General features: G+C 36.1%; 1 protein-coding gene across 1 annotated transcript in view; it reads right to left on the bottom strand.

Moving 5' to 3' along the window:
- Positions 1-14,201, bottom strand: part of TRIM36 (tripartite motif containing 36) — a 35,865-nt gene that overhangs the window by 13,148 nt on the left and 8,516 nt on the right. Inside the window, exons 3-5 of the mRNA XM_036847599.1 lie at positions 11,968-12,293; positions 10,289-10,435; positions 5,909-6,004 (exon numbers count right to left, since the gene is read on the bottom strand). Of these exons, the coding sequence (XP_036703494.1) occupies positions 5,909-6,004; positions 10,289-10,435; positions 11,968-12,293 (569 nt within the window). The remainder of the gene's footprint in view (positions 1-5,908; positions 6,005-10,288; positions 10,436-11,967; positions 12,294-14,201) is intronic.

The following is a 14,201-nucleotide window of genomic DNA, read 5'->3' on the forward strand; positions in this document are numbered from 1 at the left end:
AGTCCCATACAGGATAAACCCAAGGAGAAACATGCCGAGACACATAGTAATCAAATTGGCAAAAATTAAAGACAAAGGAAAATTACTGAAAGCAGCAAGGGAAAAACAAGAAATAACATACAAGGGAACTCCCATAAGGTTAACAGCTGATTTCTCAGCAGAAACTCTACAAGCCAGAAGGGAGCGGCATGACATACTTAAAGTGATGAAAGGGAAGAACCTAAAACCAAGATTACTCTACCCCCAAGGATCTCATTCAGATTCGATGGAGAAATCAAAAGCTCTACAGACAAACAAAAGCTAAGAGAATTCAGCACCACCAAACCAGTTCTACAACAAATGCTAAAGGAACTTCCCTAAGTGGGAAACACAAGAGAAGAAAAGAACCTAAAAAACAAACCCAAAACAATTAAGAAAATGGTAATAGGAACACACATAGCGATAATTACCTTAAAAGTGAATGGATTAAATGCTCCAACCAAAAGACACAGGCTTGCTGAATGGATACAAAAACAAGACCCATACATATGCTGTCTACAAGAGACCCACTTCAGACCTAGGGACACATTCAGACTGAAAGTGAGGGGATGGAAAAAGATATTCCATGCAAATGGAAATCAAAAGAAAGCTGGAGTAGCAATACACATATCAGATAAAATAGACTTTAAAATAAAGACTATTACAAGAGACAAAGAAGGACACTACATAATGATCAAGGGATCAATCCAAGAAGAAGATATAACAATTATAAATATATATGAACCCATCACAGGAGCACCTCAATACATAAGGCAACTGCTAACAGCTATAAAAGAAGAAATCGACAGTAACACAGTAACAGTGGGGGACTTTAACACCTCACTTATACCAATGGGCAGATCATCCAGACAGAAAATTAATAAGGAAACACAAGCTTTAAATGACACAATAGACTAGATAGATTTAATTGACATTTATAGGACATTCCATCCAAAAACAGCAGATTACACTTTCTTCTCAAGTGCACATGGAACATTCTCCAGGATGGATCACATCTTGGGTCACAAATCAAGCCTCAGTAAATTTAAGAAAATTGAAATCATATCAAGCATCTTTTCTGACCACAATGCTATGAGATTAGAAATCAATTACAGGGGAAAAAACGTAAAAAACACAAACACATGGAGGCTAAACAATATGTTACTAAATAACCAAGAGATCACTGGAGAAATCAAAGAGGAAATCAAAAAATACCTAGAGAAAAATGATAATGAAAAGACAACGATACAAAATCAATGGGATTCAGCAAAAGCAGTTCTAAGAGGGAAGTTTATAGCTATACAAGCCTACCTCAAGAAACAAGAAAAATCCCAAACAAACAACCTAAACTTACACCTAAAGGAACTAGAGAGAAGAACAAACAAAACCCAAAGTTAGCAGAAGGGAAGAAGTCATAAAGATCAGAGCAGAAATAAATGAAATAGAAAACAATAGCAAAGATCAATAAAACTAAAAGCTGGTTCTTTGAGAAGATAAACAAAATTGATAAACGATTAGCCAGACTCATCAAGAAAAAGAGGGAGAGGACTCAAATCAATAAAATTAGAAATGAAAAAAGAGAAGTTACAACAGACACTGCAGAAATACAAAGCATCCTAAGAGACCACTACAAGCAACTCTACGCCAATAAAATGGACAACCTGGAAGAAACGGACAAATTCTTAGAGAGGTATAACCTTCTAAGACTGAACCAGGAAGAAATAGAAAATATGAACAGACAAATCACAAGCAATGAAATTGAAACTGTGATTAAAAATCTTCCAACAGGGCTTCCCTGCTGGCGGAGTGGTTAAGAATCCGCCTGCCAATGCAGGGGACACAGGTTCGAGCCCTGGTCCGGTAAGATCCCACATGCCGCGGAGCAACTAAGCTCATGTGCCACAACTATTGAGCCTACACTCCAGAGCCCGAGAGCCACAACTACTGAGTCCATGTGCCACAACTACTGAAGCACGCACACCTAGAGCCCGTGATCTGCAAAAAGAGAAGCCACCGCAATGAGAAACCTGCACACCGCAACGAAGAGTAGCCCCCGCTCGTCGCAACTAGAGAAAGATTGCATGCAGTAACGAAGACCCAACGCAGCCAAAAATAAATAATAAAATAAAATTAATTAATTAAAAAAAAATCTTCCAACAAACAAAAGTTCAGGACCAGATGGCTTCACAGGTGAATTCTATCAACCATTTAGAGAAGAGCTAACACCCATCCTTCTCAAACTCTTCCAAAAATTGCAGAGGAAGGAACACTCCCAAACTCATTTTATGGGGCCACCATCACCTTGATACCAAAACCAGACAAAGATACTACAAAAGAAGAAAATTACAGGCCAGTATCACTGATGAATATAGAGGCAAAAATCCTCAACAAAATACTAGCAAACAGAATCCAACAACACATTAAAAGGATCATACACCGTGATCAAGTGGGATTTATCCCAGGGATGCAAAGATTCTTCAGTATATGCAAATCAATCAATGTGATACACCATATTAACAAATTGAAGAAGAAAAACCATATGATCATCTCAATAGATGCAGAAAAAGCTTTTGACAAAATTCAACACCCATTTATGATAAAAACTCTCCAGAAAGTGGGCATAGAGGGAACCCACCTCAACGTAATAAAGGCCATATATGACAAACCCACAGCAAACATCATTCTCAATGGTGAAAAACTGAAAGCATTTCCTCTAAGATCAGGAACAAGACAAGGATGTCCACTCTCACCACTATTATTCAACATAGTTTTGGAAGTCCTAGTCACGGCAATCAGAAGAAAAAGAAATAAAAGGAATACAAATTGGAAAAGAAGAAGTAAAACTGTCACTGTTAGCAGATGACATGATACTATACATAGAGAATCCTAAAGATGCCACCAGAAAACTGCTAGAGCTAATCAATGAATTTGGTAAAGTTGCAGGATACAAAATTAATGCACAGAAATCTCTTGCATTCCTATACACTAACAACAAAAGATCAGAAAGAGAAATTAAGGAAACACTCCCATTCACCATTGCCACAAAAAGAATAAAATACCTAGGAATAAACCTACCTAGGGAGAAATAAGATCTGTATGCAGAAAACTATAAGACACTGTTGAAAGAAATTAAAGAAGATACCAACAGATGGAGAGATATACTATTTTCTTGGATTGGAAGAATCAATATTGTGAAAATGACTATACTACCCACAGCAATCTACAGATTCAATGCAATCCCTATCAAATTACCAATGGCATTTTTTACAGAACTAGAACAAAAAATCTTAAAATTTGTATGGATACAAAGAAGACCCCAAATAGCCAAAGCAATCTTGAGGAAAAAAACGGAGCTAGAGGAATCAGACTCCCCAACTTCAGACTATACCACAAAGCTACAGTAATCAAGACAATATGGTACTGGCACAAAAACAGAAATATAGATCAATGGAACAGGATAGAAAGCCCAGAGATAAACCCACGCACCTATGGTCAACTAATCTATGACAAAGGAGGCAAGGGTATACAATGGAGAAAAGACAGTCTCTTCAATAAGTGGTGCTGGGAAAACTGGACAGCTACATGTGAAAGAATGAAATTAGAACACTCCCTAACACCATACACAAAAATAAACTCAAAATGGATTAGAGACCTAAATATAAGACTGGACACTATAAAACTCTTAGAGGAAAGCATAGGAAGAACACTCTTTGACATCAATCACAGCAAGATCTTTTTTGATCCACCTCCTAGAGTAATGGAAATAAAAACAAAAATAAACAAATGGGACCTAATGAAACTTAAAAACTTTTGCAAAAGAAAGGAAACTACAAACAAGACGAAAAGACAACCCTCAGAATGGGAGAAAATATTTGCAAACGAATCTACAGACAAAGGATTAATCTCCAAAGTATATAAACAGCTCATGCAGCTCAATATTAAAAAAACAAACAACCCAATCCAAAAATGGGCAGAAGACCTCAATAGACATTTCTCCAAAGAGGACAGACAGATGGCCAAGAAGCACATGAATAGCTGCTCAACATCACTAATTATTAGAGAAATGCAAATCAAAACTACAATGAGGTATCACCTCACACCAGTTAGAATGGGCACCATCAGAAAATCTACAAACAACAAATGCTGGAGAGGGTGTGGAGAAAAGGGAACCCTCTTGCACTGTTGGTGGGAATGTAAATTGATACAGCCACTATGGAGAACAGTATGGAGGTTCCTTAAAAAACTAAAAATAGAATTACCATATGACCCAGCAATCCCACTACTGGGCATATACCCAGAGAAAACCGTAATTCAAAAAGACACATGCACCCGAATGTTCACTGCAGCACTATTTACAATAGCCAGGTCATGGAAGCAACCTAAATGCCCATTGAGAGACGAATGGATAAAGAAGATGTGGTACATATATACAGTGGAATATTACTCAGCCATGAAAAGGAACGAAATTGGGTCATTTGTAGAGACGTGGATGAATCTAGAGACTGTCATACAGAGTGAAGTAAGTCAGAAAGAGAAAAACAAATATCATATATTAACGCATATATATATGCATTAACCTAGAAAAATGGTACAGATGATCCTGTTTGTAGGGCAGAAGTTGAGACACATGTAGAGAACAAACGTATGGACACAAAGGAGGGAAAGCAGCCGTGGGTGGGGGTGGGGGTATGATGAATTGGGAGATTTGGATTGACATGTATACACTGATGTGTATAAAATGGATGACTAATAAGAATCTGCTGTATAAAAAAATAAATGAAATAAAATTCAAAAAAAATACTGGTAATATGGTGCTAATTCACATAATTTTTCAATGATTTTAACCCATTTTTGAAAAAAATTTGTAAGAAATGACAGTCTCATACTAGCCAGAATATTTTTACATTTAATTACAAAACATAAAGTGATCAAGGGTAATGGCTCTTCAGTTTATTTCAAATAGAGAAAAGAAATAGGGATCAAAATCAGTGAAGACTATTAGGAATTTTAAAATAACCCAGTTCTATCCTCTCTTACTATATTTTTAAAGTGCTATCAGTTTTTAAAATTTTTTACTGAAGTATAATATGCAAAGAGGAAAATGTACATGTAAGTGTAAGGATCAATGAGGCTTTGCAACCACACCCATGTAACCAGCATCTAGACTGAACAATATTACCAGTATCCCAGAAGCCACCCTTATAACCTTTCCAGGCACTAATCCTCCCTCTCTTCAATAACTCCTATCCTGAACAACACAGTCTAGTTTCACCTGTCTTGGAATCACCCAGCATGTACTCCTTTGTATTTCGCATCTTCCTTTCAATATTAGTGCCAGACTTATCTACATTGTTGCACATAGTTGTAGATATTCATCCTTCACTGCTATTTATATTCCACTGTTAATGAACATTTGAGTACTTTCCATTTTGTGGCTATCACAAATAATTCAGCTAAGAACATCTTAATACATGTCTTTTGGTGCACATATGTGACAGGAATATATTTCAGAGTATCCGGAAACTTAAATAAACCTGGTCCTACCGACACATAGTACATTTTTCAAATGCAATCTGTTAGTTTTATAAGATACAGATAATCATAAAAGTTATTATTTTCCTTATATTGCTACTTTGGAGAACTCGTTAACTGCCACATAAAGAATGTCATTCTTTCCTCTGTGTTCCAATATCAGTTACTCACAACCTCTATCAGCACTGATCACATAGCATTATTTTTTACATTTGTTTTCTTAGTCCCACAAAAGCAGGAGTGAAATCTAACACAACTTTGTACTCCCAGCTCAAATAATACCCTCTGGATTTTATGAATGAATAAATGAATGTCTAAATGAATAAATGAAAAATATGCAAACCAGCTTATCACTTACCTCCGTTTCTTTCATTAACAAGTTTAGTTCAGAAATCTGACTCTTCACCTGGCTCTCCTTGCCAATAAGGTAATCAATATCTTTTGAAAGCTTTTCCTATTGGAATATATTAGAAACAGAAATAGAAGTGTAACAAAGGCCTTCCAGAATTTCTTTTAACACAGTACCCTCTTCTCTAGCCTATGATGAACAGACAGTAAAATCAACAATGGTGATTATCATTATTAACCCAGGGTAAACAGTCACTGGCCTTGAGCACACAGGCCTAAAGATACATGAGGGATTAGAAGCAGTTAGAAAAAAGAACAAGGTAGTGATGCTCAGGTTAGTAAAAACTCCTGAATACACAAATGGCATATTTTTGTTGTCTCATCATCACTCCCAGAATGCTTCCTCCCCAGGCTTCTAAGTAAATGGAAGGGCAGCAATCCAAATAGTGTTGTCTTCCACCAGATTTTATAATTCACTCTCACATACACACACCCCACACACAACAGGAAAAACAACAAAGACCCTTCCAAAATAATCTTCATAGTCCATCCCAGCCTAGATGTTCATTAAACAATTATACAATACACAATAATGAAAACACAGATTTATAAAAATAGGTAACTTCAAGAGCTTATTGAACAGTTTGTTCATAAAGTAGTCATTTTGAAACTGGTATAGTTTATCATAGAGATAATGTCATAGATTTTGGTGAGATCACTAGTGTAGCCCAGAAAACATTAATATACCTGAAATACATCTAAAAACAAACAATAATACCCTGACGCACCACGGGGTACAAAGTAGTAAGAGACAATGTATCCTGAGACTAAGAATAAGAACATCCAGAAAACACCTCCCATGCTGTAGCCCTGACAGGAGGATCTGAACATTTCTTGCTCACAACTGGTGACTAAGGGTTGAAAAGAGTTAGGAAGAAGAGGGGCAAAGCTCTTAGGAATTAAAGAAGTGAGTCTCCTTCTTATATCATCGTCCTCTTTTTTTACTTAGACCGTGTTACAGGGTAAGAGAACGTATGCAGAAATCAAAGTGACAGGTCTCCAGCATGGCCCATCTTTAACTCTTCGGGACACCCAGCAATCAGACCCAGGGAGTTTCCTTGATGGCTCACTGGAGGGACAGAGGAAAGACCTGTTAGGCAGAGGGACAAGATTTCTGAGAACTCAAGGCACGACGGGACCAAGAAGGAAATCATAGGATGTTAAGGACAGGAAGAGACATTAAAATCCTGCATTTTAATCCAGCATTTTACAGATGAGGAAACCAAAGCTCACTGAGTACAAATATCACATAGTCAACAGCTGAACTAGAAACCTCCTCACCACACATTAACCATGATGTCACAGGCTGAGAGGTGCTTCCTCAGCACCAAGCTGTAAGGAAGATGATAGTTCCTCCGATACCACCGCTGTCAGGCCCATGTTAGGACCAGACCGTAGGTATGAGAGCTGGCACTCTTTTTAGCTATAGTAGCAAAGAAAGGAATTTGGCCAGTTAAACTGAAGTAGGGCTTAGTTCTGAAACAGCTTAAGTTAACAGTGCTAAATAGGCTAGAGAAGAATAGAGGACAGAATTCAGAAACACCGTCCAAGGTCTAAGTGGTTCCAGTGAGCTGTGATGCTTAAACCAAGTCTCTGGCCAACCACAGCCTTTATCTGAGACGGCTCCAGTCTTCTCAGTCCCCTTAAACTTAGGCAGTCTGTGTTAAGACTAGATCTGTCTTAACCAAGAATCAGTGGTCCATTTATTCATAATCCTCCAAAAAGTATATGCACCAGACACTGATACTAGGCATTTTATCCAGGAAGTTCATCTAACGTGAGAAGCAGGTTTAAATCCTTTAGTCCTATTAGGACCCCAGTTCTCTAGGAACTGATCAGAGGCTAAATTCTCAAGGACCCCAAAGTTGCTCAAAGCTTCCTCTAGAGCAGTGGTTCTCAAATGCTGGTGTGCATCAGTCTCCTGAGTGTCCATAAAGAACACAGAGGGGCTTCCCTGGTGGCGCAGTGGTTGAGAATCTGCCTGCCAATGCAGGGGACACGGGTTCGAGCCCTGGTCTGGGAAGATCCCACATGCCACGGAGCAACTGGGCCTGTGAGCCACAATTACTGAGCCTGCGCGCCTGGAGCCTGTGCCCCGCAACGGGAGGGGCCGCGATGGTGAGAGGCCCGCGCACCGCGATGAAGAGTGGCCCCCGCTTGCCACAACTAGAGAAAGCCCTAGCAGAGAAACGAAGACCCAACACAGCCAAAAATAAATAAATAAACAAAGTAAACAATGCCTTAAAAAAAAAAAAATTTCAAAAAAGAACACAGAGGCCCAAGGTCATTAAAGTAGTACAGGCCTGGCTTCCATAGTTTTACCAAGCGTTCCAGGTGATTCTAACACCCAGCAGAGTTTGAGCTCTCTCCCTGCAACACTCAAGTGAGTAAAAATGAAAATGATATTATAAACCTATGTCACCTAGATCATGAAGGCCTCTGGCTTAAAATCTAAAACAAGTAAAAAGGAAGATCTAAGGAGATCTGTTTGCTACTTTCAGCAAAACTGAATAATTTTACTCTTACTAAAAAGTGAATAAATTGAAAAATCCATTATGGAGTCTCATTTTTAAAAGTGTGAAACATAAATGGGAGAAATTAACAACAAGGCAAAGGATAACTTAAGTGTATGCTATTGTCAAATATTGATTTCAAGTAACAGAAAAGAAAATTTTGGACAACTTATATAATATCCAACCAATAAGAAACAAACAAAAAAGGTGTCAAAGTTAAAATTAGCAAACAGTGTTATTGCCACTGTGAGGCACAACAGAGAAACAAAGACTGGATTTACTCACCCACTTGAAACAACTAAAAAAACCTAACAGAATAAATGAAACAGCTCTCAAGACACTGGACATCAAGAAACAAAAAACAGTGTCCCTGAGGGATGGGAAACAAGATGAGCCTATGATTGCTCTCAGCTTATTGTCAGGAGAAGGCTTCCCAGGCCTGGTGCAGAGAACTCAAATGGGGCCCAGGATCTCCCGTGAGATGAGGCGATGAAGCTGGGAGTCTGGGGAGGTCAGAGTTTATAAAACATGACACCTAAGAACAGGTGGCCATAAAGAGAAAGAACTCCAGAGATTTACCAAGCAGCCCCCTTGCTTATTCATATGAGCTTTGATCAATTTTTATGTGTGAGGAAATTGCCACAGGCCAGGGCAAGTATCACCCAAAAGAATTAAAAGGAACAATTTCAGAGCTCACACATGCCGGAAATAGTGCCTGTTCCCCACCAGCCAGACTAAAACAAAAAAAAAAAAACCCTCAAAATTCATAGGGCATTGGGAAGAGTAAACAAATGGCTTTACTTCAATAATCACATAAAATTAGTCCTAGAACAAAATGCTGCTCTGTCCTAACAAAGCTTAACAGCAAGACCAAAAAGGAACAAATTGTTCTAACTTAATCACACAACAGAAGAAAACTCAAGAATATCATTAGGAATATAAAAATATCCACTGCCCAACAAGGTAAGCTTTACAATACCTGGCAGCCAATCAAAAGTTGGCAGGCTTGCAAAGGAGGAGGGGAATACAACTCATAATGATAAGAAAAATCAGTCAAAATTGACCTAGTAATGACACAGATAACAGAATTAGTAAATGAGGACAGACAATAAAACAACAATACTTGTAACCCATGTGTTCAATGTAGAGGGAGGACTGAGCATGTCAGACATACAAAATACAAAATATGAAACTGTATGTATAGATGCAGAATAGATACAGGTCAAAAAATGCATACACATATTGTTAAAGGAATCAAAAATTTAAATGGGTAGTAGATTTATAAATGAATTGATTCCCTTTTAAAAAGGAAAAAAGAATGAAACAAAAAAAATAGCATTATACCACTGCCTACTTGGCTGTAGATTATCAAATTTGAAAGTTTTAAAAGGGCCATGTATAAGGTTAACAGACAGTAAATAGTTTTAGCTGGAACCCACCAGAATAAACAAAAATGTTTATACTAATTCTATTGGCAGCAATAAGAATCAAGTGTCTTAAAACAGCTACTACCCTTCAAAGTGTGTCACTCCCATAACCACACTCAATGTCATGGCATTGGGCTTATGTAGGGATGGATCATAATGAAGTGTCCTTCATCCCTCTCTTTCCTCAGAACTAGATATCAGTAGGACAAAAAGTTCCCTGGTCAGAAATACTAACAACCTAATATTAATAGATCATTAAGTAACACTTTAGATTATTAACTCATTTCAGTAAAACAGACCACACAATATGCACAATATGATTTTATACAGAAAAAGTTAAAGTTCTAAAGTTATATAGGATCAAAATTTAGTTCTAAAAATAAGTTCTACCTTTAAGGTTTTGTAGGCACTGCTCATAGTGGTTACACGGTGGTTGGAATGATTACCACCCAACTTACAGAGATGACAAACTGGCCTCCTACATAATTCACAGTACATATTTATTCTCTCCGTTTCATGTTCTGGGCACATTAAAATCTATTGAATAAAGAATAAAAGTGGGATTAAGGGTCTTCATAGCTTACATGGCACTCAAAAGATTTCAAGTAATTGGATAAAGTCCCAAAACACAAAGATTTGCTTTATGATATCACTAAATAAAGCCATTTAAAGTAATGAAAGTGTAAAAAGAAATAAAAGCATTTGGTACATTACATGAGAATTCTCTACATTAGAATTACTGTTTTTCAATTTGAGGGTTCAAATGGTCAATTAATTATGTGTTATTTCCTCTAAACTTGGTGATAAGAAGGGAAAATTTTACTTCCTATAAGACTTAAGTGAAATGCTTAAACAAGCTAGAAAGGTCCACTGATCATAATGACTACGTAAATTCTTAATGATCATGATCAATATTTTTTAAGGTATCATAACAAATAACTTATGAGGACCCATAGCCTCATTATCCTCACAAGAAATCTGTTACTAAGAGAGTCTTGGAACACTTTATAAGCTTCCAGATGTTTGCTTTTACATATTGATTGCACACACATTGACCAAATTTAGAACTGTGTTCTCCTGATTTAAGTTTCTACCTTTTTGTTTACTCTGTAAACTATCATCATAGTTACACTGAATTTTTACATAATATAGCTGTTTTCATTTGGAAAAGAAGGAGGATTCTTTTAAACTAGTGTGTTAATGGAAATCAAAAAGCTGCCCATTATTCCAAAAGATTAGATTTTAAGCAACTACAACTGGTCTGATAACTTAGAGAAATTTTTTTTAATTCCATTATAAAAAGTCCTAATACCAATGTGTAGCTCCAGGAGAAAAACTGGAAAAGATTTCAAATTTCTAAGCATGTCCACGTTCCTACATTCTCAAAGCCATTACATTTAAAATAGAATAAAAAGTCAGGCTTTCTGCAAGGAATGCAAGAACTCAAAATTATAAGGCAAATATTCTATAGGATGAGACACCTCTTTAGAATTTGACTATAGTGAATTACACTATTCACTATTTTGTTTCATCTATAACTTCATTCATTCATAAAGTTCTTCTGTACGTTACTATAGAAATTACCCAGAATATTTAAGAAATGCAAATTCCACTTCAAATACTATATAACCATTATATCATAAGCTTCAAACTATTAGGCTGTAGTTACTCTTATTTATTCATAATACAATTTTAGGTAACCAAAAATGTCAGAATGTTTCCCAATCACATCTTTTAGACAATTATGGATTTATTAAAGCTTTTTAACTTTAACCATTTCAATCTTAGAGAGTATATCTGACATCACCTTTCCTCTCTTACTCAGTTATCATTACAAACATTCATGTATTGTATTGTATCACAATGTATTGTAATAGAGTGAACCATAATATTGCCTTCTAAGCTCTGGGGATGTTTAGCAACATACTAAATAACTCCAACTACTAGGCCTTAATTTCTTGTTCCAGCTTTTAAAGTTATTTCCCTTCTTACTGTCAGGTTCTAGACTTGTTACAATTTATCTTATCATATTAAGTTTAATACTCTAACTTAATAGAAACTTCACTTACCTTGGGTCTAAAATTCGTAGTTGGGCCCACATACTCATGCTGCGCTTTTACAGTACCCCAAGGATGATAAATTTTGAAGCATTCATTGCAGTAGCTTGCACTACAGTCCATGCAACTTTTTGTGGATTCTTGAGGTGGTGGTTTACAAAGGTCACACATAATGGCTGTGGCTGCCCTGGCTGCCTGACGATACCTTTCAACAATAGTTTCCAAAGTGAAATTTCGAAACAGACCGTTGATTCCCCGTTCTCCAAGATCCACATCATGTTCACAGCCAGGACAAGGAAAAGTAGTTGTCCTAGGGGTCAATGAATTGCGCTTCCAGCCTGTGTAATTAGTTAAGTCCTTGTTTAGTTACATCAGTAGGAAAATGGATAGAATGAAAACTAAGGAGTCATGTTTTGGAAAGATACATATCTACAAATATATTGCAAAAACATAATACTCAAAGTGGCTCCATATAAATCAATTTATGTACTGAAAATGCTTTTTTTTTAAATGGCTTTTCCTTGGCATACAAAAGATAAGCCCAAGTTATTAAACAGTGATCAAATTAAAAAGGAATGAAATTATTCTATAATAAATCCCATATAAAAACCATATTAAATCAAACAGATATGTGGACAAAACATATAATACAATACTACACAGGGTCAAGATCTTTTGAAATTATACAATTAACATTTATAGATAATTTCATATATCATTCCCAAAGGAATTTGGCTTGCATTTAAATGAACACAGCCTTGGCTCATTGATAGGAACTGAGTTTATACATAAAAGAGCAAGAGTCCTTAACCCAGCCAGGGTCCATTGACTGACTCCAGGAAGATTCAAATAGTTTGGTAAACTATTTGAAATTATATGCAAAATTTTGCATGTATGTATCCACACATATTTTCTGGTTAAACAACCCATAGCTTTTATCAGGTTCTCAAAAGAATATGTGACCACAAAACTGTTAAGAACCACCGCAAGAGAGGGTATCCCACTGTAGTATTGTTTTATCTAGAAAATTCAGTAGGCAAAATCATTAGTTAATTGAGTGCAATCTATAAAAGAGTAAAAAGCTCATTCATAGATCTAGAATCTAGTGACTTTAAGAGGAACCAACCATTTAATATCTTCTTACGACCTGAAAAAAAGAATCATTAAGATTATTTAATTCAGTAAGCCAGAAGATACACCAAAAAAATTACAGATAACTTTACAATATATAAATAATACAATGAATGACCTTAAACATCACACTCTTCTTCAGTATTATCCTGATTTTAACAAATCAAGAAACCAAGGCATGACAGTCCTTACCCACAGGTTCACAAGAATCTGGGGTGGTCTGTTTAACACAGGTGTATGCCTATCATGTTCCCTCCTCTTCTGTATAAATTTGAGTATGTAGCCTTGGTTGCCCACAAAATAACTTCCTAAATATAAACACAAACTTTTTAACCTACAGCCTTCTTTCATACTACTATGTATCCAGTACCAAAAGTGAATGGTTAAACTTAGTATATGACATTTAGAAAAGGTCTCTAAACAGCTATATTAATATTGCCTTGGCAACATTACTATCATCACTGAAGACTGTCTTAAAAGATGTCTGGCATATCACTACATAAATCACTACAGGTAAAATTTAGTGATCAGCCCACGATATTATTCATTTGAAGAGACTTTACACCATGCAAAGTGGCATTAGGCCCCCAAAGCTACTTATGCAACAAACATGCAGCTGCACTATTTTAAATTTTAAATATTTTCAAAATATTTAAAGATATTTTTAACCTTCACATTTTAAAATATACCCAAAAAAGCATACAAAAAAAGCTGCCCCATAAAAACTTGAAAATCCTACATAAAATATACTCTTGTAATCATTCTAAAAACATGCAATACAGTACAAGATATTTCACAGCACAGCAGGCACATAATAAAATAAGCAGCAGAGCTACTTTTAAAACACATGCCAATGAAAATTTTGTTTAGTGAAAAAACAAGCCAAATAATTCTGGAAGTGATATAGTACAGTGGTCAAGTTTAAACAAATGGAAATTCATATTTAATTGCATGCTTCCACACATGAACTAGGTGATAGAAATTAAAATGTATAACTAATCTCAACAGTCAATGTTTTTAAAAAAAATGAATTATTGGTTTTATGAATAGAAGATTGTGATCAATTAAGTAATGGGGAAAAACAAAAGTAAATTATGCCAGTAAAATCACACTTT

This window comes from Balaenoptera musculus, chromosome 3 (assembly GCF_009873245.2).
Source record: "Balaenoptera musculus isolate JJ_BM4_2016_0621 chromosome 3, mBalMus1.pri.v3, whole genome shotgun sequence".
NCBI classification, from domain to species: Eukaryota; Metazoa; Chordata; class Mammalia; order Artiodactyla; family Balaenopteridae; genus Balaenoptera; species Balaenoptera musculus.